The sequence below is a fragment of the Ranitomeya variabilis genome, chromosome 1 (genome assembly GCF_051348905.1).
Source record: "Ranitomeya variabilis isolate aRanVar5 chromosome 1, aRanVar5.hap1, whole genome shotgun sequence".
NCBI classification, from domain to species: domain Eukaryota; kingdom Metazoa; phylum Chordata; class Amphibia; order Anura; family Dendrobatidae; genus Ranitomeya; species Ranitomeya variabilis.
The window spans coordinates 611,212,396-611,237,168 of NC_135232.1; the positions used below are offsets into that span (position 1 = coordinate 611,212,396).

Below are 24,773 nucleotides of genomic sequence, written 5' to 3' on the forward strand. Positions count from 1 at the left end.
GGTCGCAACGTACAGATTGCCTGTAAAAAGCGCCGATCACACGGCACAGATAAGTGATTTTTAACGAGCACCTGCCACACGGGACAGATACTGTAAATGTCCTGTAATGAGCGCAGATCACAAGACCGGACAGATAAATGTTGTGTAAAGATCACCAACCACATGGCACAGATAAATGACCTTGAAAGAGCACCGACTACACGGGAAAAATAAATGACCTGTAAAGAGCGCTGATCACATGGGACAGATAAATGTCCTGTAAAGAGCACTGACCACACGGGACAGATAAATGACCTGTAAAGAGCACCGACTACACGGGACAGATAAATGACCTGTAAAGAGCACCGACTACACGGGACAGATAAATGACCTGTAAAGAGCGCCGACCACACGGGACAGATAAATGACCTGTAAAGAGCACTGACCACACGGGACAGATAAATGACCTGTAAAGAGCACCAACTACATGGGACAGATAAATGACCTGTAAAGAGCACCGACTACACGGGACAGATAAATGACCTGTAAAGAGCACCGACTACACGGGACAGATAAATGTCCTGTAAAGAGCGCTGATCACACGGGACAGATAAATGACCTGTAAAGAGCACCGACTACACGGGACAGATAAATGTCCTGTAAAGAGCGCTGATCACACGGGACAGATAAATGACCTGTAAAGAGCACCAACTACACGGGACAGATAAATGACCTGTAAAGAGCACCGACTACACGGGACAGATAAATGACCTGTAAAGAGCACCGACTACACGGGACAGATAAATGACCTGTAAAGAGCGCCGACCACACGGGACAGATAAATGACCTGTAAAGAGCACCAACTACATGGGACAGATAAATGACCTGTAAAGAGCACCGACTACACGGGACAGATAAATGACCTGTAAAGAGCACCGACTACACGGGACAGATAAATGTCCTGTAAAGAGCGCTGATCACACGGGACAGATAAATGACCTGTAAAGAGCACCGACTACACGGGACAGATAAATGACCTGTAAAGAGCACCGACTACACGGGACAGATAAATGTCCTGTAAAGAGCGCTGATCACACGGGACAGATAAATGATCTTTAAAGAGTGCCGACCACACGGGACAGATAAATGACCTGTAAAGAGCGCCGACCACACGGGACAGATAAATGACCTGTAAAGAGCGCGCGACCACATGGGACAGATAAATGACCTGTAAAGAGCGCCGACCTCACGGGACAGATAAATGACCTGTAAAGAGCGCCGACCATAAGGGACAGATAAATGACCTGTAAAGAGCGCCAACCACATGGGACAGATAAATGACATGTAAAGAGCGCCGACCACACTGCACAGAGAAATGACCTGTACAGAGCACCGACCACACTGCACAGAGAAATGACCTGTACAGAGCACCGACCACACTGCACAGATAAATGACCTGTAAAGAGCACCGACCACACTGCACAGATAAATGACCTGTAAAGAGCACCGACCTACTGCACAGATAAATGACCTGTAAAGAGCACCGACCTACTGCACAGATAAATGACCTGTAAAGAGCGCCGACCACACGGGACAGATAAATGACCTGTAAAGAGCGCCGACCACTCGGGACAGATAAATGACCTGGAAAGACCGCCGACCACACGGGACAGATAAATGACCTGTAAAGAGCACCGACTACACGGGACAGATAAATGAACTGTAAAGAGCACCGACCACACGGGACAGATAAATGACCTGTAAAGAGCACCGACCACACGGGAGAGATAAATGACCTGTAAAGAGCACCGACCACACGGGACAGATAAATGAACTGTAAAGAGCGCAGATCCCACTGATCAGATAAACTCTATAAAGAGCGCAGATCCCACTGATCAGATAAACTCTATAAAGAGCGCAGATCGCGCATCCTGACCAAGTGTCTTTCTGGGAGGCTCGATTACGATGTTAGCAGTGGCATTGGCTCCATTCACTTACAGCGCGGTCATCCTACATTGTGATGAGCTGCACTAGACATAGTTGTCTATTTGGGATTACAATATTTGCAGCCTATACAGGGATCCCGTCACATGCACATACTCAGGTTACATATAATAGTTCCACATTAAGCCCAGGAGATGGCAGCCTCAGCTTACATAGTGATGAGACGCCAGGAACGCTGAGCACTCACTGATGGATCTTACTGGAATTGTTCTTTTTTCCCCCAAACAATTCTCCCGTGTAAATGTAGTAGTGGCACCATGAGCCTGTGCACAGCCAGAAGCTGCTGTTTCCCTTGGAGGTTCTATAAAGATAATTGGCACACAATGTACCCGGACTTATGGCCTCACACCTGATTACTGCATTTCTTACATACCTGTTTTATGCATTCCTTGTACAAGTCACAAATTCCTGTAAAATGAGCAAATTTCATATTCACGGTGACGTCTTGCATCACAATTTTGCCCAGGTTGTCTGTGCACGCCATGTATGGAGTTTTCTAGGCTGACCCCACACTATCCCCACATATCAAAGAAGATGAAAGGATTTGAGGACCAGCATGGACCTGTCATCGTTGAAGAATGCTTCCTATTGGCCGCATGTGCCAAAAATCAAGGAGGGCAGATCGATCTGAAGAGGGTCCAAATAATGCTACCAAACATCAGCTACGTAGTGCCAGGATAATAGTTCCATACAGTGCCCCCAGGGTTTTTAAAATGTCTAGATACTGTCAGGTAACGAATAAGAGTCACAGGTTATACAATGCACAAATGATGCCGCCAAATAATACAGCTACACAGTGCTTAATAATGCCATACAGTGCGCTAGTAATAGCACTGACTATAGAACAATCCTTATGCAATGGCCAGATGTTCCATGGTCGCGAGGTATCAGAGGTCTATAGATAGTGAGAACTCCCCAGGTCCTGCATTTTGTCTTTCCTCTTGACTAGTCCTGTCCACCATGACCTTTACCACATCAACTAAAAAAGCTTTTTAAGGATTCTACTCTGGCAGCAGTTGAGATAGGCAAATCAGCAAAGTTCTCAGTCAAATAGAAAGATTTATTTCACTTCATAAATCTTCAAATGAAAACAAGAAACCTGCAAAAAACGAGGCAGCTGAGCTGCTTTAAAGGGAGTGTCACCCCAAAAATCGTATATGAGATAAGGCCACCGGCATCAGGGGCTTATCCACAGCATTCTGTAATGCTGTAGATAAGCCCCCGATGTATCCTGAAAGGTAAGAAAAACAGGTTAGATTATACTCACGCAGGGGCGGTCCTGCTGCGGTCCGGGTCCGATGGGCGTTGCGGTCCAGGGCCGGCGCCTCCTATCTTCATACGATGTCGTCCTCTTCTTGTCTTCTTGCAGCGGCTCCGTCGCAAGCATACTTTGTCTGCCCTGTTAAGGGCAGAGCAAAGTACTGCAGTGCGCAGGCGCCGGGAAAGGTCAGAGAGGCCCTGTATGCCTGCGCCGGAGCCGTGGTAGGAAGACAAGTAGAGGACATCATCACATGAAGATAGGAGACGCTGGACCTGGATCGCGACGCCCATCGGACCGGACCGCAGCAGGACCGCCCCTGGGTGAGTATAATGTAACCTGTTTTTCTTACCTTTCAGGTTACATCGGTGGCTTATCTACAGCATTACAGAATGCTGTAGATAAGCCCCTGATGCCGGTGGTCGAAGCTCATATACGATTTTTGGGGTGACAGATTCCCTTTAAATAGGCCATTCAAAGCCTTGAATGAGGATATGGGCACAGCCAGTCCCACCAAGCTCTTTTGGTCGCTCCTAAACCTGGACCCAAAATCTGGGCCCATTAAAAACCCTCTCGGCACTATCTGTGCTGGGGCCTGCTTTTACGGGCGCACACATCACACAAATCTCCCATCCAGGACCTGTCCAGCTGCCACCTTACAGCTTATACACATAATTTACTCATTTGTGATATACAGTTGAGGGTTTGTGTGGGTCCTGGTCTTTTCAGGAACAACGATTCTTACATCATTTTTGTTCTCCACTTCCATTCTTAATGCTCCCTGCTGCTATCCGCTACACCCCCTCTACCTTTCTATAGGGAAGCATTGTGGATGTCAGTGAGGTCATAACAAATGGCAGAGGTATGCCCTCACTGCCACTCATAATGCCTCCACTGCCCTTCAAAGTATCCTCCACTATCATTCTCTATGCAACCATAGGGACAAGATGTCTCCTTACCATATGCTATACCAACCTACCATCGACTATGCTCCCTCACTGCCATCCACAATGCTTCCTTCTGCCATCCACTATGTCTCCACACTGCCACCCACAATGTCTCCCTCTGCCATCCACTATGCCCCCACACTGCCATCCACAATGTCTCCCTCTGCCATCCACTATGCCCCCACACTGCCATCCACAGTGTCTCCCTCTGCCATCCAACTATGCCCCCACACTGCCATCCACAATGTCTCCCTCTGCCATCCACTATGCCCCCACACTGCCATCCACAATGTCTCCCTCTGCCATCCACTATGCCCCCACACTGCCATCCACAATGTCTCCCTCTGCCATCCAACTATGCCCCCACACTGCCATCCACAATGTCTCCCTCTGCCATCCACTATGCCCCCACACTGCCATCCACAATGTCTCCCTCTGCCATCCACTGTGCCCCCACACTGCCATCCACAATGTCTCCCTCTGCCATCCACTATGCCCCCACACTGCCATCCACAATGTCTCCCTCTGCCATCCACTATGCCCCCACACTGCCATCCACAATGTCTCCCTCTGCCATCCACTGTGCCCCACACACTACCATCCACAATGTCTCCCCCTGCCATCCACTGTGCCCCACACTGCCATCCACAATGTCTCCCCCTGCCATCCTCTGTGCCCCACACACTGCCATCCACAATGTCTCCCTCTGCCATCCCCTGTGTCCCCCACTGTCCCCACATTGTATCCCTATGCCATCCTTTATGCTGGCTTACGCAATGCATCCACCCCCACATCCCAGACTTCCACAGTGCCATCCATTGATGTGTACTACATGTACCATAATGCCTTTCTTGTTGTAAATGATAAGATTAGACTTCACTTGTGAGCTCTGGCTGAGCACACTATTACAGATGGCAGGACTTCTGGGTGACTTATGACATATTCCATATTCCAAACAATCAGTAGATTTGGTTTCCAGTACCATCTCTATGCTGACGACACCCAATTATACACTTCTTCTCCTGCTATCACGCCAACCTTTTTAGAAAACACCAGTGATTGTCTTACCGCTGTCTCTAACATCATGTCCTCCCTCTATCTGAAACTGAACCTGTCAAAAACTGAACTCCTCGTGTTCTCTCCCTCTACTAACCTACCTTTGCCTGACATTGCTATCTCCGTGTGCGGTTCCACCATTACTCCAAAGCAACAAGCCCGCTGCCTTGGGGTCATCTTTGATTCCTAGCTTTCGTTCACCCCCCACATCCGCTCTTCTTATCTGCACCTCAAAAACATTTCTAGAATTCGCCCTTTTCTTACTTTCGACTCTGCAAAAACTCTTACTGTTTCACTTATTCATTCTCGTCTGGACTATTGTAACTCTCTACTAATCGGCCTCCCACTTACCAAACTCTCCCCGCTCCAATCTGTCCTGAATGCTGCAGCCAGGATCATATTCCTCACCAACCGTTACACCGATGCCTCTACCTTGTGCCAGTCATTACACTGGCTACCCATCCACTCCAGAATCCAGTACAAAACTACTACCCTCATCCACAAAGCACTCCATGGCTCAGCACCACCCTACATCTCCTCTCTGGTCTCAGTCTACCACCCTACCTGTGCCCTCCGCTCCGCTAATGACCTCAGGTTAGCATCCTCAATAATCAGAACCTCCCACTCCCGTCTCCAAGACTTTACACGTGCTGCGCCGATTCTTTGGAATGCACTACCTAGGTTAATACGATTAATCCCCAATCCCCACAGTTTTAAGCGTACAATAAAAACTCATTTGTTCAGACTGGCCTACCACCTCAACGCATTAACCTAACTATCCCGGTGTGGCCCATTAAAAAAAAAACACAAAACGCATAATCAGGTTCCTCGCATCATGTTCTCATACACTTTATGCAGTTAATAGCCTCTGTGTCTGTACTGCTACATACTTAGGCAGTTAACTGGTTCATGCAGCTTTACATGAACACCCGAGCCTTACACTATGGCTGGTCCAAATAACTAAAGCAATTGTCACCATCCACCTCTCGTGTCTCCCCTTTTCCTCATAGTTTGTAAGCTTGCGAGCAGGGCCCTCATTCCTCCTGGTATCTGTTTTGAACTATGATTTCTGTTATGCTGTAATGTCTATTGTCTATAATTTGTAAAGCGCTGCGGAATATGTAGGCGCTATATAAATAAAATTATTATTATTATTATTTTTATATTCCTGGGGGACATGATCCCGTATAGAACATTTTCCATTTTAACATTTTCAAACATGGATGGAATAATTGGGGACAATGGATCAATGTGAAGTAGAGAAGACATTTTATCTGGTTTGTAGAAAAATTATTAACCCGTTAATTGCCACACAATTTCCCCCACCTTATTGCACGTGGCCAGATCACCTGAAAGGGTTAACTGCAGTTTAATTAATCTGCAACCCTATATTCCAGTTTCGGATGAGCAGTCCAACTTTTTCCTCAGCTCCTGGCAGACTGGTAGAGCAGATAACATGTAAGCAGGATTTTCTGTAGTGGAGCCAGCCTTGGCGTACTACCAGGCGGGAGCAAGGCTGTCGGTCTCATATGGGAATTCATTTTTCTGACATTGTGGATTTCGCTTTTGTGAAATCTTTTTTTTTTTGGTTTGCATTTCCTTTTTTTTTCTTTTTCTTTTATACAAGATTCCTTGTAAAGACCTTTAAGCTTCCAGATTTGACTTTATCCTTATAGAAAAACCTTTAAAATGAGTCTGGGTCCTGAAAATTGGAGTCAGGTGACTGAAATGAGTGCTCCATTGTGCTCCCTTAATGTCGATCGTTATCAGTACACCAAAGCAACATTCCATACGTTCCTGACTGAGGCCGGTGTACAGTATGTTACCTGCAGATGCTGCGGGAATGCAGGTCTCCTAAAACCTGAATATAACATATATATACCCTAATGTTTAATTTTTTTATATTTAAAGGAGACCCAACACTTGCCATAAATATGTAATTTTTCTTAACTGGTCTAAGAGGCGCTGTTCTCCAGAATCCGGCCTGTTTTTTTCTTTTGTTCCTGCCACTCTCCATTCCTGAGATCAGGCCCCCTCTTCTCTGTATGTAACTCTACTCTTGTTAGCCATGTGGGGGCATCTTTATGAAGACAAAACCCACTTGGATAACAAGGGTAGATTTATATGGAAAGAAAGACAGGCCAGATCTCAGGAACGGAGAGGCGCTGTTACAGAAAGCGGGCACACTAGGTGAGGTGGATCTTCTAAGCACAACGTTTGTGTGGGCACACGGGTCTTGGTGCAGCAGGAGGGTGTCGCATATGGGAAACCGAGTTTCTGGAGGCAAACTAAAAGTCTTAAAGGCTTCCTGGAAGACGCAAGCGGAAAGGAGATGTCCTGGAGTTTACAGGTGGACATGTAGAGGCAAACTGAAAGTCTTAAAGAGGTAGTGATGACGACAGACAGATAGCAGAAAATCAAAATACCATCAAAGCTGCAGTCTGCTCGGAAGCGTCCTGAAAACTCTCCGATATGCAGCAGAGGTCCTAGAAGACTGGGAACATATAGCAGACAGATCTCTGGAGTGACTAGATAGTCTTAGTCTTTATACCATGGAGGCCATGGGCAAACAAGTGAGGTCATGAAGACCACTGACAAGCACCAGGGTTACTGAAAACCGCAGACAGGCAGATGAGGTACGCCACTGACAGCAGGGTTACTGGAGGCCGCAGACATAGAAGACCACTGACAGGCAGCAGAGTTACTGGAAGCCTCAGACAAGTAACTCAGGGACTGGAAACCACAGGAGACGGCCTGGAGCCTGTGGACAGGAACTGTTCACAGACAACTAATAGAGTTACTAGAAAGTCTTAACAGACTACCACCACACAACACGTGAGAGAACGTCTGGTGTTTTGCAAAGCTCGACGTGGTACACAAGAAAGTCTAGAAGATGGGCAAGTGTGTAACAGAGCCTGCTCTCAAAGTACAACTCCCCAAAAAAGTTGGCAACAGTATTGTACTGCTGCGCCTTTGGGATCCTTCGTGTTGGTATTGTACTATAGAAAGTGGGCACAGTAGGTGAGGTAGATCCTCTAAGGCCAAGGTCTGGGAGGGCACATGGCTCATGAGCATCAGTGCAGCAGGCGGGTGTTGCATGCGAGAAACAGATACTGGAGGCAACCTAAAGATTTACAGGGTTACTGGATTCCGCAAGCAGACAGAAGACATCCTGGAAGTTGCAGGCGGACATGTAAAGCCAAACTGAAAGTCTTATAGGGATTGTCCACTACTAGGACAACCCCTTCTTGATCTAAATGTCTGGCCCTGATATAATAAAAAAGCCTATAATCACCTCCCGTGCCAGCGCCGTTCCAGCGGTGTCAGCACTCTCGGTCCCAGGCACATGAGTCTGGCACCCAATTGGCGTAACTGTCTCCGCCTTTGTACAAATTGACCATGAAAAGGAAGTCAGGGATCAGCTGCATTCCTGATTTCTTCTTCATGTTCAATTCATTCAAAGGCGGAGACAGTGACACCAGCGCTGATTGGGTGCCAGGTTCACGTATCACAACAACCGCACGAGGGCCCTGGAACAGTGCCGGCATGGGAGGTAAGTATAGGTTTTTAATTTTATCAGGGCCAAACATTTAGAACAAGAAGGGATTGTCCTAGTAATGGACAATCCTTTTAAAGGGGTCCTGGAGACTGCAGACATTTAGCACACAAAACTCCGGAATAACAAGAAAGTCTAAATACAATGGAAGCCACAGGCTGCTAGGAGACATCCTGAAAACCGCAGGACACACAGCAGAGGTCCTAGAAGACCTGGAACAGATAGCAGACAGATCTCCGGAGTGTCTAGATAGTCTGAATACCATGGAACGTGGAAGCTACAGGCAAGCAGGTGAAGTCCCGAAGAGCACTGACAGGTAGCATGGTTACTGGAGGCTGCAGACAAACAGGTGAAGTCCAGAAGACCACTGACAAGCATCAGAGCTATTGGAAGCCGCAGACAAGTAACTCAGGGACTAGAAGCCACAGGGGACCAGGAGATGGCCTGGAGCCTATGGACAGAAACTGCATGGGCAAACTGAAAGAGTTAAGGTACCTTCACATTAAGCGACGCTGCAGCGATAGCGACAACGATGCCGATCGCTGCAGCGTCGCTGTTTGGTCGCTGGAGAGCTGTCACACAGACCGCTCTCCAGCGACCAACGATGCCGAGGTCCCCGGGTAACCAAGGTAAACATCGGGTTGCTAAGCGCAGGGCCGCACTTAGTAACCCGATGTTTACCCTGGTTACCAGCGTAAAATGTAAAAAAAAAAAAACACTACATGCTTACATTCGCGTCCCCCGGCGTCCGCTTCCTGCACTGTGTGAGCGCCGGCCCTAACAGCAGAGCGGTGACGTCACCGCTGTGCTGTACTTTCACTTTCACTTTACGGCGCTCAGTCAGTGTGGGAAGCGGACGCCGGGGGATGCGAAGGTGAGTATGTACTGTTTGTTTTTTTTACATTTTACACTGGTAACCAGGGTAAACATCGGGTTACTAAGCGCGGCCCTGCGCTTAGTAACCCGATGTTTACCCTGGTTACCAGTGTAAAACATCGCTGGTATCGTTGCTTTTGGTGTCAAACACGACGATACACGCCGGTCTGACGACCAAATAAAATTCTGAACTTTGTTCAACGACCAGCGATATCACAGCAGGATCCTGATCGCTGCTGCGTGTCAAACTAAACGATATCGCTAGCCAGGACGCTGCAACGTCACGGATCGCTAGCGATATCGTTTAGTGTGAAGGTACCTTTACTTAAAACAATACCACGACACATGTTTGTGTCTTGGGAGGCCTTATATAGGCCTAAAAAATACAACACAAGAGAGCACGCCGTGCTACTTGCAAAGCCCATCCTGGAGCACAAAAAAAGTCTAGCGGACAGGGCAGGTGCAGGAACAAAAGAAAAGCATCTCCAGATTCAGGAGAACAGCAGCATTTACACCAGGTAAAACAATTACATATTTACGACAAGTGACAAACCAACAACACTATCATCCAGTGATGCCCTAGTATACTTTCTATAGTAGTTTTTCTTCACTGCTGTGAAGTCAGAGAGTTGGATATGTGGTTCTTCCACATCGTCCAACCCGCAGCGGCCAGATGTTACAGCATAGTGGATGGGATTTCAAGAAATCTCATGTCCACTATGCGTGCATCGGCGCCCGCAGCTTCCCTGCGGAGACGGACATGCGGCGCGTTTATCCAGACCGCAGCATGTCTATCTTGTAGAGACACTCAGTCCAATGTATTGAATGCGGTGATTCTGCACGGTTCAATTAACACATGCGGAATCACCTGCGTTCAAAATCCAGTAGCACTTTGGATGGAGCGACATGTGCTGCGTCAAACACGCTGCCGGTTTCTGACCGTGGGGACGTAGTCTTGGAATATGGCGACATAAGCAAACAATTTTCTTTGACGAATTTCTGCATTTTTTTTTCACCACTTAAATAAAAAAAACTGTACATGTTTGGTATCTGTGTACTCTTACTGACCTGGAGAATCATTTTGGCAGGTCAGTTTTACCATATAGTCAACGTGGTAAATAAAAAAACCCAAAAATCATTATGGATATACACTTTTTTTGCGATTTTACCAGACTTGGAATTTTTTCCCCATTTTCCAGTACACTATGTGTCATTCAAAAGTACAACTCGTCCCGCAAAAAAACAAGCCCTCATTTGGCTGAAAAAATAAATAAGTTTTGGCACTTGGAAGAAGGGGAGGAGAAAATGAAAAATTACCCTGGGGTGAAGGGGGTTGAGCATAAACTTATAATGGATGAAATTTTCACCCAGATTGGATTTTCTCCACGTGTTCGGCACACCTGGAACACTGTTGGAGAAAACGTGTTTGCTGCCTGTGCCAGGGTTGTCGTCATCTATGCCAGGTTGTTCTAGGTGTAGGAGGTGCGGTTTCATCCAGGGCACTTTGCAGTGTTTCATTATAGTATTTCAGTGTAGAGTCAGGAAGATATCGGGGCCAATGATGACTGCAAATTCTTTATACGTTTTTGGGTATTAATGGCACGTATATTCCTTTAAGTCGGGATGTACTGAGTTGGTGATAGTTCTTGACAGAGAATGAAAGAAGGTTGTGGTCAGAGAGCAGGAGAGGGGGAGTTAGTAAAGTCATGCACTGGAGAAGATGAGGTCCGGAGTATTCCTGTCTTCATGTGTGGAGTATTCCTGTCTTCATGTGTAGGAGTATTAGTAGAATGCCGAAAGAGGAGGTAAGAGATAAAAGAGCAGCAAATGGGGATTTTCAAGTCCCCCATGATGAGTGGTGAGGTCACAGGATACAAAGTGTGGGAGACAGGTTGAAAAGTGATGGAGGAACTAACGGGAGGGGCCCTTAGGGTGATACCCAACAGCCATTTGCAGGAAGAAGGGCCGGAAAAATTAAATATTATGGACCTCAAAAAAAGGGAAGATAAGTGAAGGTGCTGGGCGGGATGACCTGAAAAGCACATTTTGTTTTTGGAAGGAGCAGACCCACACCCCTCCTCTTGGGGTGTTGTCAGGTCTTGGGGTATGTGAAAAATGTAAGCCAACCATACAAGAGAGCAGCAGCAGCGGTAATGTCAGACTTCTGGATCCAGGTTTCAGTTAGAATCAGAATCTTAAGGGAGTTTGATAGGAAAAAGTCATGGATGTAGGAAAGTTTGTTACACGCTGACCATGAGTTCCAGAGGGCACAGTTAAAGGAGACAGAAGGCATGCAAAGAATATTTATGAGATTTTCATGGTTTGCAGTGTGGCAGGGAACGATTTAAACTTACTATTACCAGAAGAGCTGGGGTTAGGGGAGATATCTCCTGTAACTAGGAGCAAGAAAATCGAGAGAGTGAGCACATGGTAAAGTAATTTGTGAGAAAATCTCTTGTGATGTATGGTAAGAGTGAATGGATCTGTCCGGTACAAAAGGACTCTGTCAGCAAAGGATGACTGTTTTAGCTAAGTCCCGCCACTCGGTGCTTCATGGCAGGGCCAATCATTTATATGCACCTTCCCACCTGCTTGTTGTCCCTCTATCTCCACCCTACCCCTTTATTTGATTGACAGCTCTGGCTTCATAGAGCCAAAGAAGGGCGGAGATGGAGGGAAAACAAGCAGGTGGGAAGATGTATATAATTGGTTACCCCTGCCATGATGCACAGAGCATCAGTACTTGATTTGAACAGTCATTCTGTGCTGACACAGTCCCTTTAAGATTGTGAAAAGATTATGGGAGCTGTGCATGTACAGTGAAGGGGGCTGACTTAAGGCCCCGTCTCACATAGCGAGATCGCTAGCGAGATCGCTGCTGAGTCACAAGTTTTGTGACGCAACAGCGACCTCAGTAGCGATCTCGCTATGTGTGACACGTACCAGCGATCAGGCCCCTGCTGCGAGATCGCTGGTCGTGTCAGAATGGCCTGGACCTTTTTTTGGTCGTTGAGGTCCCGCTGACATCGCTGAATCGGTGTGTGTGACACCGATCCAGCGATGTCTTCACTGGTAACCAGGGTAAACATCGGGTTACTAAGCGCAGGGCCGCGCTTAGTAACCCGATGTTTACCCTGGTTACCAGCGTAAATGTAAAAAAAAACAAACACTACATACTCACCATCTGTTGCCCGTCAGGTCCCTTGGCGTCTGCTTCCTGCTCTGACTGAGCCGCCGTAAAGTGAGAGCACAGCAGTGACGTCACCGCTGCGCTCTGCTCTCTGCTCTCACTTTACGGCGGCTCAGTCAGAGCAGGAAGCAGACGCCAAGGGACCTGACGGGCAACAGATGGTGAGTATGTACTGTTTTTTTTTTTTTTTACATTTACGCTGGTAACCAGGGTACACATCGGGTTACTAAGCGCGGCCCTGCGCTTAGTAACCCGATGTTTACCCTGGTTACCCGGGTGCTGCAGGGGGACTTCGGCATCGTTGAAGACAGTTTCAACGATGCCGAAGTCGTTCCCCTGATCGTTGGTCGCTGGAGAGAGCTGTCTGTGTGACAGCTCCCCAGCGACCACACAGCGACGCTGCAGCGATCAGCATCGTTGTCTGTATCGCTGCAGCGTCGCTGTGTGAGACGGGGCCTTTAGCTATTGAACTAACTCAGCCCATTTCATACACGTCGCCAAACCTTTGAATAGATTGACTTTCCAGGGCTGGTGCTATTATATTAAAACCTTACTAAATTATATTTGCTAACCAACTAGTGGGCTCATTAAACTGAGCATCATTTTTGCCCCTAGATGAACATTTTAATAATCTCAAATCCATTGCCATTGTACATGTTTAGTATTGTAATTTTTTTTAATCAGATATTTTTTATTAAAGTTTTCAGAACATAACAGAATTTTCACCAAACTACCCCACAATCTTTCCCCCATACCCAAACCTGGTCCAATGATAAAATATATCACAAGAAAAATACAGACATAGATAAGGCACATATCCCAAGGCACCAGTCATGGAGTACAACTAAATCACTTTCAGGGTGATATAAACATGGTATCACGAGAATAAACTTACAGACGGTAAGCCCGGAAAATTCAACCATCCTGCCCAAATTTTCTCAAACACTGCCGGTCTACCCCGTTTAAGATAAATGGCCTTCTCTCTGCATAGTATGAGGTTTAGCTTATTTACATATTCTTTCCTCGTGGGAACTGTATCTGAGATCCAGTGATATGCTATTAATTTTCTAGCAGTAAAAAGCATTCTGGCAACAGCTATTTGTGAATAATCATCTCATCCCGCCTCCTCAACATATCCAAGCACACAGACAATAGGATCTCTGGGAATATCCTGCTCTGTGGCCATATATATTAAGTTAAGAACCATAATCCAGAATATTTGTATACAGGGACACATCCAGAACATATGTAGGATATCTGCATTATCGAGCGTACACTTGGGACATTTTGAATTTGGCCTTAGACCCAAATCAAACAGCCACTTAGGAGTCCTATAAACCCTATAAAGGATATATAGTTGAGACAGACGGTTAGGCTCACTGAGGGACAACTTAGGGATCATTTGCATTATTGACTCCGATTGATCTACCGAAATCCCCCCCACTTGTTGTTCCTATTTCGCTAATGCCGTCATCGGGTGACCCAATAGCACCCTCGAGAGGAGCTCCCTGTACACAAATGAAATTAGTCCCCTTGTAGATGCCTGTAAACCAAGCCTATTAATAACAGTATCATGATGTATAATAATAGGGTGTATATGAGTCTGCATTATATAAGCGTGTCTTACTTGTAAATACTGATAAAATACAGAATGCTGAAGTGAGAACTCCTTTCGTAAGTCCTCAAATGATTTAAAGACACCCCCATCTATCAGCTGTGAGAGACACCAGATACCCACTCGTCGCCATTGCGCAAACCCCTTCAATGTCCTCAATTGCGGCAGGTATGGATTATCCCATATAGGGGTATACCTCGTGAACCCAGTAATTCCCCTTAAACTTTTAATTTTACCCCTCACTTTGATCATAAGCATTACCGTCGGAAATTTAGACACCCACGGTTTAAATTTATTCGCCTCTAACTTACGCAATAGGGGACCCCGACTCCCCAGAAACTGAAGAATCCCTCGACCTCCCCCCATTTCCACAGATGTGTCCTCCATTCTACTTGCCAGATGTTGACACTGGGAAGATAAAAAATACAGCCAAGGGTTAGGCAATGCCAACCCTCCCTTCCTCCTTACTCCTTTGTAAGTGCTCTAACTTAATTCTCGCACCTTTTTTCAACCATATAAGTTCCCTAAACAGTGCATTAATTTTAAAGAACCTATTTTGGGGAAGCCAAATTGGGGAGTTATGAAGAACATATAAAAGCTGAGGCATAATCACCATTTTCAACAGGTTCACTCTCCCAACCATTGACAAATGTAACTTAGTCCAGGCCTTAATCTTCTGTTTAATCCTAGCCACAAGCGGGGAAAGATTTAAGCGTTCATAATCTAATATGTTGTTTGATACTGAGGTATTTAAAACATGGCACTACTGGCACCTGTGGAGCTCTAACCACAGTTGGGTCTAAGGCTAGGTTCACATTGCGTTAACAGCAGCCCGTTCAACACATACGTTAACGGGCTGCTGATAACGCAAGTGCCGGTATGGTTGTCCGCTAGCGCAGATAGAGCATCTGCTAGCTCTATCTGCGCTAGCGGTGACGGACCCGGAAACGCTGCAGCCCGCGTCTCAGGGTCCGTCACTCAATGACGGAACATCGCTAGCGCACGCCCATTGTGGGCGTGCGCTAGCGATGCGTCTGACATTGCATTCAATGGCGGCGTTAACGGACTACGTTACACCACGTTATGCCATGGTGTAACGTAGTCCATTTAACGGACGCACAGAACGCAATGTGAACCTAGCCTAATTATAAAATAGCATTAGTATTGTAATATAATTTACTTTTGTTTTCGGTAGGGACAAGATTGAGACTGGTATCAATTGGACAATTACAAATAGCAAAATTGTAAAACTTTTTAATTTTATTCTGCAGATATTATCTTCGAGAAAATGTTTTCTCCTTTGTTTTCCACTCAACCTCCTCCCGAGTACTGTGATGAGGACCCAGAAGACTTTCAAGGTAACCGGGATCATTAACTATGAGTTGTTGGATGGAGAAAACAAGGGGATCTGCTATCTTGGATCTAATCCTTATAAACTGGGAGGAAATGGTTGAGGATGTAAGAGTGGCTGGGACCCTAGGAGGTAGCGACCATGCTATTTTAGAATTTTGGATAACTAGAAGAGGAAGACCTGTGAAGACTCAGACTTCAAAGTTAGATTTCAGAAAGGCAGATTTTAAGGGACTCAGAAAGAGAATCGGAGGGATCCAATGGCTGGATATTCTTAAGGACAAAAATGTCCAGGAAGGATGGGAAATTTTGAAAAATTAGATTCTCAAAGCACAATCGTTAACAATTCCAAAAAGAGGGAAGAATACGAAGCATTTAAGAAAAACAGGATGGATGAACACAGAACTTAAACACATGCTAAAAAGGAAGAAAGAAATGTTTATCAAATGGAAAGAGGGAGGCATATCTAAAGAAGAATATAATGCTGTCTGCAGAACGTGCAGGGCACGCATCAGGTTATCTAAAGCTGTCAATGAATTAAGGCTTGCAAGAGACGTCAAAAGCAATAAAAAAAGGATTTTGGGGATATGTCAAAAGTAAAAGAAAAGTCAAAGATCCTATAGGATTTTACAGGATGAAAATGATGAAATGGTAAGAAAGGATGTTGAGAAGGCCGAACTTTTAAATTCCTATTTTGCATCTGTTTTCTCTCAGAAAGGAATTGTAACATCAACTGATCTTCACTGTCCTATTAAAAGAATAGAAGAAGATATCTATAAACAGAAAGATAGTGAGGAAACACTTAGCTAACATAAATTAATTCAAGTCTCCAGGTCCAAATGAATTACACCCCAGAGTACTGAAGGAGATAGCAGAAGAATTTTTTTTAACCATTCTCCATAATCTTTGAAAAATCTTGGAGAACAGGAGGAGAAGTCCCAGAAGACTGGAGAAGAGCAAATGTTGTTCCTATCTTCAAAAGGACAAGAAGGTGGACCCAGGGAACTATAGGCTGGTTTATTCTGACTTCTATACCAGGAAAGATCTTTGAACAAATTATTAAACACCATGTATGCAAGTAGCTGGATAAGAATGAAGTGATTAACCAGAGTCAGTATGGGTTTGTAACTAATAAGTCATGTCAGACTAACTTAATTTCCTTCTATGACAGAATCACTGGCTGGGTTGATCAGGGAAATGCTGTAGATATAGTATATCTTGACTTCAGCAAAGCATTTGACAAAGTATCTCACACCATCCTTATTGAAAAAATGACTAAGTATGGATTGGACAAGGCAACTGTTAGGTGGATTCATAACTGGCTTAGTGATCGGACCCAAAGAGTGGTCGTAAAAGGCTGCACATCCAGTTGGAAGAATGTCTCAAGTGGAGTACCACAGGGTTCTGTCCTGGGCCCTGTATTGTTCAACATTTTTATCAATGATTTAGATGAAGGAATTGAGGGTAGACTGATTAAATCTGCTGATGACACAAAGCTAGGAGGGATAGCTAATACTGGAGAAGAGAGAGAGAGGATTCAAAAAGCTATAAATAAACTGGAGCAGTGGGCAGCAACTAACAGAATGGTGTTTAACAAGGAAAAATGCAAAGTACTTCATCTGGGCAATAAAAATGAAAAAAGCATATACAGAATGGGAGGAATAGGGCTAAGCCATAGCACATGTGAAAAAGACTGGGGTATACTAATAGATCATAAACAGAACATGAGTCAACAGAGTGATGCAGCAGCAAATAAGGCAAATGCAATTCTGGGATGTAATAACAGAAGCATACAGTCTAGATCACGCAAAGTCATTATTGCTCTCTACTCCTCTTTGGTCAGACCTCATCTGGAATACTGTGTCCAGTTTTGGACATCACATTTTAAAAAAAGACATCAACAAACTGGAGCAAGTTCAGAAAAGAGCGACCAGAATGGTGACCGGTCTGCAAACCATGTCCTATGAGGAACGGTTACAGTATTTGGGAACGTTTAGCTTGCAAAAAAGAAGACTGAGTCTCCAGGAGACTTAATAGCTGCCTACAAATATCTCAAGGGCTGTCACTTTGTAGAAGGATCATCTTTATTCTCATTTGCACAAGGAAAGACTAGAAGCAATGGGATGAAACTGAATGGGAGGAGACACAGATTAGATATTAGAAGAAACTTTTTGATAGTGAGGGTGATCAATGAGTGGAACAGGCTGCCACGAGAGGTGGTGAGTTCTCCTACAACGGAAGTCTTCAAACAGAGGCTGGACAGACACCTGTCTGGGAAGATTTAGTGAATCCTGCTTTGAGCAGGGGGTTGGACCAGATGACCCAGGAGATCCCTTCCTACTCTACCATTCTATGATTCTATTCTATGATTGGATTACTATGAGTTATTGGATAAGATGTGCCCTTGCAAAGTGTCCCTCCACTGCCAGTGATCGCTCCTGCCTTTGTGTAAGAGCCCTCCATTGCTCTAGTCCCAGTAATGTTGTCCAACATGGTTTGGATGAAGACTATGAAGAAAATGTACATTCATGTGTAATAACCACATACAATTCATTGCACATTAGTTCTGGGGATATTATAAATAAGCTTGGTCATGTTTAATGTAATTTAAAGGTGACATGTCACTTGCCAAAAATGTCATTTTTTTTTTACCTGGTGTAAAAGCCGCTGCTTTCCTGAATCTGGCATTGTTTTTCTTTTGTTCCTGTGGCTCTCTGATCCTCAAATATGGCTCCTATTCCTTGTATGTAAATTTTCCAAGTTTGTAAAGTGGGCGTAGTCTTCAACTCCTCTATGGGTTACGCCCACCTGACTAAATCTATACACAGGGAAGAGATGGCCATATCTTCGGAATGGAAAGGCACAGGAATAAAAGCAAAGCAACGCTGAATTCAGGAGAACGGTAGCATTTATACTAGGCAAAAAAATATACAGATTTAATGGCAAAAGACAGGTCTTTGTTGAATAAACTTTGCATTGACGAAATGTGTTTGCCATTCAGAATGTATTTACATTGTAATTCCAGGCATCTTGGCATCTGTAATTTTAGGTAAGGGTTCTGGCATTGAAACCAGTGACTTATTAAGCTGCAGTGAAAGATCAAATCACAGAAAGAGGAAAAACAGAGACCACAAAAGAGTCAATTTCGTCCAAAGGAACATTGAGGTATGTGAGCGATGTATTGACTGCTTATATGTTGATTTTATTACAGTTAAAAGTAAGTTTTCATTTTACTTGCATATTTTGTCTATTCTGTTCAATATTTTTTTTATTCAGAGGAAAATGCAGCACTGTGTAATGATTTATTTCTCCTGTGGGGGGCACTCTTATGTGTGACCTGGCAAGGTACACCCCCGAACACTTGGTCCGGATGAGCAGTTGTCATGCAGCATGCACATAGGACTTTGGTGCAACAGGAAGATCAGGATGTAAAAACGGAAGGTTTGGTGGCAGAATGGCAACAGGAGGTGGAAATGGGAGGCATAAAACTCAATGAAGCCGAGTAGACTCAGTGCTGGGGAGCTGACGGTGCAGTGCCAAGTTGAACAGCTATATATGAAAAGTTGATTTGGCTAAATACCAGAGTGTTTGTCACTGTCCAATGCAGAACTGACAGCATTTTAGCAGAGCTGAGTTTGTCATAGAGTCCAGTGCAGAGCTGGCAACACTTTAGCAGAGCTGAGTTTGTCATAGAGTCCAGTGCAGAGCTGGCAACACTTTAGCAGAGCTGAGTTTGTCATGGAGTCCAGTGCAGAGCTGGCATTATTTTAGCAGAGCTGAGTTTGTCATAGAGTCCAGTGCAGAGCTGGCAGCATTTTAGCAGAGCTGAGTTTGTCATAGAGTCCAGTGCAGAGCTGGCATTATTTTAGCAGAGCTGAGTTTGTCATAGAGTCTAATGCAGAGCTGGTAGTGGTAGCAGAGTGCCCAGCGATGTAGAAAAGCAGGGTTTATTACAGGATCCAAGGCAGAGCTGGTCAGTGGAGAATCAAAGTACCTAGGGAAGTAGCAGAGGGTTTGTCACAGGATCTAAGACAAAGTCGACCAGTTGAATAGCATAGTCCTAGTAAAATAGCAAAGCTGGGTTTGTCACAAGGTCCTCAGTAGATGCTTGTGTGCCAACTACCTGAGTACTCAGGCAGCGCCCTGCTATCTGAGCCAGATATGATATCATGGTTACCTAACATGCAGAAGAACAGAGAGAGCTGGCCAAGGTAGGAGGAAGACAGAGACGGGCGCTGGAACAAGAGAGGTGAGTAGCACCCCTTTAATTAGATTTTTGACTGTGAATATTATTTTAATTGATTGTTCAGAGATTGCTGGAACATCAGACACAGGGAAAGCTGGAAGATTTGCTTACCTGCTATGACAATATTAGCAATGAGTGATAATCCCGTCTCTTAGATGTTCACAGGATATGCCATAAATATCTAATAGATGCATGTCCCACCTGTCGGACCTACCCTTATTTCACTAACATTGCTGGCCCGTGCCATGAGGCCCCCTCTCTTCTATGTATGGTAAAAAGACAGTTTTACTATGACTGTGACCCAGTAAGCATTACCTTGTGCAAATGACACTCTGAAATAGGGGCTGGCTATATTGGTGCACCTTGCATAACGCAGCTCTTTGACCTATGCGCAGAAAGTCGGTCTGGTCTATGTGCATCTCTGCAGCGTGAGTCCTCGCAGCTGCACGGTGGTCATGCAGCGTTATAGATGCCGCACTCCCCATAGAGAAGAGAAAGATGGTGTGATTGCTGTATGCACAGTACATAACCAGGGCTTAGGAAGCCAGAACAGCACGTTCTCCCGTCCCAGCGATCATGGTATCATGGGACAGAGCAGGGGCTGCAGAGTCTTACTGAAGCCATGTCAGCTGTGGTGCGGCGGGCAGGAGGCTGAATATGCCCCGATACTGGGGAAACACGCCGCTCCATTTTCTGGATAGATCCGCAATTTCATTAAATGCATTTAAATGGAGAAATGTCCCCTAAGGTGTTTAATAACCATATAGGGGCACAAAATGTAAAATAAATGGAAAAAATAATAAAAGGGAAAAAAAAAATAAAAAGAAAGTCTCTACCACCCAAATAGCTACGACCTCCCCACACGTGTCCAATACATAAAAATAGGGAGAGGGAAACACAATTGAAAATGCCTTTTAGTGGCCCTTTGTGGCACTAAAAAAAAAATTAGATTATTATTATTTCTATTACCTTTTTATCCTTTACATTTTTCCATGGATATCGGAAATAAAAAATATGAATATAAAAACAACAAAAAATGGCCATATTTCTGGAACTGTATGAATGATTTTAAGATTTTAAGAAAAACAAAAAATGAAATACTTAGTGGAGCATTAGGCATAAAATAAGAGTCAGTAATACAGGTCCTCCGTACCGCCATATATAGGAGACAATGAACAGGAAGATGTACGGGGTCAAGAGCTGCTAAAGTACCTTTCGATGGAGTTATTAATGTCTGGTCGAGATTTCTGCCATTCCTTGTGCGGCGCCCCAGTGTCCTGGTCGTCGCAGTGATGTCATTATCCTTTCAGGGGAGAAGTGATGTCATGTCTGAAGGCAATGAAAGACAACCACATTCAGGTATTACACGCATGCAACATGTTCACACTCCAGACCAGAAGGGGGAGCTCTAAGCCTGTTTAGGGTGAGCTCCCCTATTGACATCCTGATCTGGAGGGAAAGGGGGTTCAGTTCCTGTCAGGCAGACAGAAGAAGTGGAGCTCTGCTGGCATGAAGTGCTGCAACTCCTGGGAAAAGACACAAAAAAGGTGAACATACTACAGAGAGTGTGCAGGAAAGCAGAGCACAGGAGAGGAATATCAGAGGGAGGACAGCCAGGAACAAGCTGCTCCTTTCTGAGGCGCAGAAGCCGGTAGCCAGGAACACCGAGGGAGTAATTAACTCTACGCATTGCTTCAGAGACCGGCAGGACAGTTAATTCCAAGTTGGCTGCCCGACCTTAATACCTAGGAAGACACGGTGGCAAATTGTGGGGGTCGGGGCGTCTCTAGGGTCCCTACAAACAAGCCCCAGGCTATCCCAGTCATACGGGTCGTCCTATCCATACCATCTGGGGGACAGAGAGGAAGAAATAACAACATCTAGAACATCTACAAGAGATGTGAGGACCTTACCGAGAAGCTCAGCAGGGAGGTACTATGACACACAGGCGCTAGTAGGAAGGCTACTGATTTCCACCTGGATAAGGGGACTCTGGAATTGCCTTCAGACCGACCGGACTCTGCCTGCCCTGTCATCTGGTGCTCCGGGCTGAGGATACCATCTGAAGTCTTCAGTAAACAAGGTAAAAGACTGCAAACCTGTCTCCTCGTTCTTTATTGCACCTTGCCCATATATAAACTCTTTTACTGGACACCCCTGAGGGCCACGGACCGGGTCAGCCACTGTGACATCCCCCAAACCGCAGGGCCCGGTACCGAGTACCCCAATGCCCTACACTGGGGGCGATCCACTTGGATTTGACTTGTCTTTGTGTCATTGGGAGGAGATATCGTCACTCTAGAAGTTATACATCCATGAGAGACACCCACAGGTATATACCTGCATCAGTAAGTGGCAGGGAAATATGACTTTACTTCCCTTTTCCCAATTCTTAGCTACAGGTCTGGCAGAAGTATCAGTTGCACCTTGACCTATGGGGATCCGAAGTCATGTCTGACATGACGGCACCAGTAGCCTAAACTACAAAAAGTGCACGGCCCAGGAACTTGTATTTCCTCCACTTGTTGTTCCTTTCTTCTAGTTTGGCCCATGTGCCATAAGTCATGTTGCATATATCACGTTGGTAATGTGGCCGGAGTCTTCAATAGAAAACAAACTACTCCCTATAATTTGGCTTTCCCCATTGAGGTCATGGAGCTTTCGGAACATGGCCTCTATTATTACCACGAGCCTTAGACTTCTCGGAGAAATGTAATAGAAAGGCTTCCTATGTGTTAGAAGTGTTTGTGGAGCGGCTCAGTGATTACATGCCCTGATCTAAGTTGTCGGGAAGCTAATCTGGTTAGCCGTGCTGTTAAATGTGATGTAAAAGCTTGTTATGTTTGGCAGCGCCGTGCCTGATCACTCGGATGGAGCCCGGCACTAATGAGATCTGACTGTTTCTATTACAGCTGGCGAAGGACGCAGGGTCACATGTCCTTCTCATGGATGACGAAAAGCTACGATTGGAGCAGCTGTTGGGGGATGTGCAAGATGGCTGCAGTGATGATGATGGCATGGTAAGCGCTACGATTTTTATTAAGTGCCAGATTAGGGCTAAAGCCGATCCAAATAATCATAATCACCAAGGATCAATGATTCCGTCATGTAATGAGGGCACTGGCACCCCTGTTAAGTAATCCACAGCTGTTACGGAGACATTGAGCTATAAGGATGACAGCATAAAGAAGTATAGTAGTTTTTGGATTATAAAACACACTTTTTAGCCAGAAAAAAATCTTGCTAAGAAAGTGTGTACATCTTATAGATCAGAGGCAGCTTCCTGTGATGGAGGAGAAAACTGACACTGCATCCTTCTCAGTCACTAAGAGAACTGCGCTCTTTCCTCCTGCCCCATACTAATCAGTCTGATCATTACAGGGCAGGAGAGAAACCTGCACATCACTGAAGCTGCACGGATACTAGATGAATGACTATCCAGGAGTGTGTATGTTATAGCAGAGCTGTGTATGTTTTGAAAATATACCTGAGCCAAGTGTTCTAGCGCTCGGTGTGGATCCACTCCGCCATGGGCTGGACTTGCCCTGGAGGGACATAACTAGGTGACTACCTGGTCTTCCCTAGAGCCTCTAGTGGTAAGGATAGGCTTGGGCCATTAGGGTAGTCACCAGGTGCCACTCCTGGGCAGTCCCTGCACCTGCATCAGCTGACCAGCAGGTCAAAGCAGAATATGAGGCAACGAGGGCGAAGACAGAGACATGGTCAGAAAGCCTGAGTTCAGGACAGGCAGTACACATTCAAAATACGAAGTTGGGGTCAGGAGTTGAGAAAACAGACAAAACAAGTAAACAAGGGGGTCAGTAACAGGAGAATCAGGACAATAAAATACCTTGATGGAGAACTAGTGACGAAGTCCAAACTAAAACCTAACCTCAGGCAAGGTGTGAAGGGAGGCGCTGCCTAATATATGGAAGGGGATAGGACAGGGAAGCAAAACTCTGCAGGACACATTGGTTTTAAATTGCTGCAGAGTCTGGCCGCCACTCCCTATAGCTGGGTGGAGACTCTCCAGCAATTGGAGGATATAGCTGTGCTGAGGCAGCTCAGTGACATGGTTTGGCACTGTGAGGATCAGAGTGGTGCACGCAATGAGTAGGACAGTGGTTACAAACTGTGCGAGTCACCAGCATAACGCTGAGTGTGTTGTAACTAAGCTTTGTGTGCACTGATGTAGCAATGTTGTGTGTGCGCATGTAGCAAAGTTATGTATGTAGCAAGGTTGTGTGTCTTCAGCACAGCTGTGTCTGTAGCAGTGCTGCATGTATGTGTGTGTATGTAGCAGAGCTGTGTGTGCGTATGTAGCAGGGCGGTATGTGTATGTAGCAGAGCTGTGTGTGTATGTAGCAGAGCTGTGTGTGTGTATGTATGAGAGCTGTGTGTGTATGTATGTAACAGACCTGTGTGTATATTAGAGCTGTGTGTATATTAAAGCTGTGTGTGTTAGTGTGTAGCATAGCTGTATGTGTATGTTTGATCACATGCAGTCACAGACAGGGACACAGAAGTTTGGTTCAAACAGTGTTTCTCCTGTTCTTTTCTCTAGGCACAAAACAAATTTATTCTTGCTCATCTGAGCTCTAAAAAGACATCAGCTTCACTGACCATACAGGTGGCATAAGACCAGCCACTCGAGAAAGAAACAAAACAGGTCATGTGTTGCCTCACAGAGGAATCT

General features: G+C 45.4%; 1 protein-coding gene across 4 annotated transcripts in view; it reads left to right on the forward strand.

Moving 5' to 3' along the window:
• Positions 1 to 24,773, forward strand: part of FSIP1 (fibrous sheath interacting protein 1) — a 68,020-nt gene that overhangs the window by 18,521 nt on the left and 24,726 nt on the right. For all 4 annotated transcript variants that reach the window (XM_077260619.1, XM_077260621.1, XM_077260622.1 and 1 more), the window contains exons 7-9: positions 15,753 to 15,839; positions 18,881 to 18,996; positions 22,990 to 23,097. In XM_077260619.1, the coding sequence (XP_077116734.1) occupies positions 15,753 to 15,839; positions 18,881 to 18,996; positions 22,990 to 23,097 (311 nt within the window). The remainder of the gene's footprint in view (positions 1 to 15,752; positions 15,840 to 18,880; positions 18,997 to 22,989; positions 23,098 to 24,773) is intronic.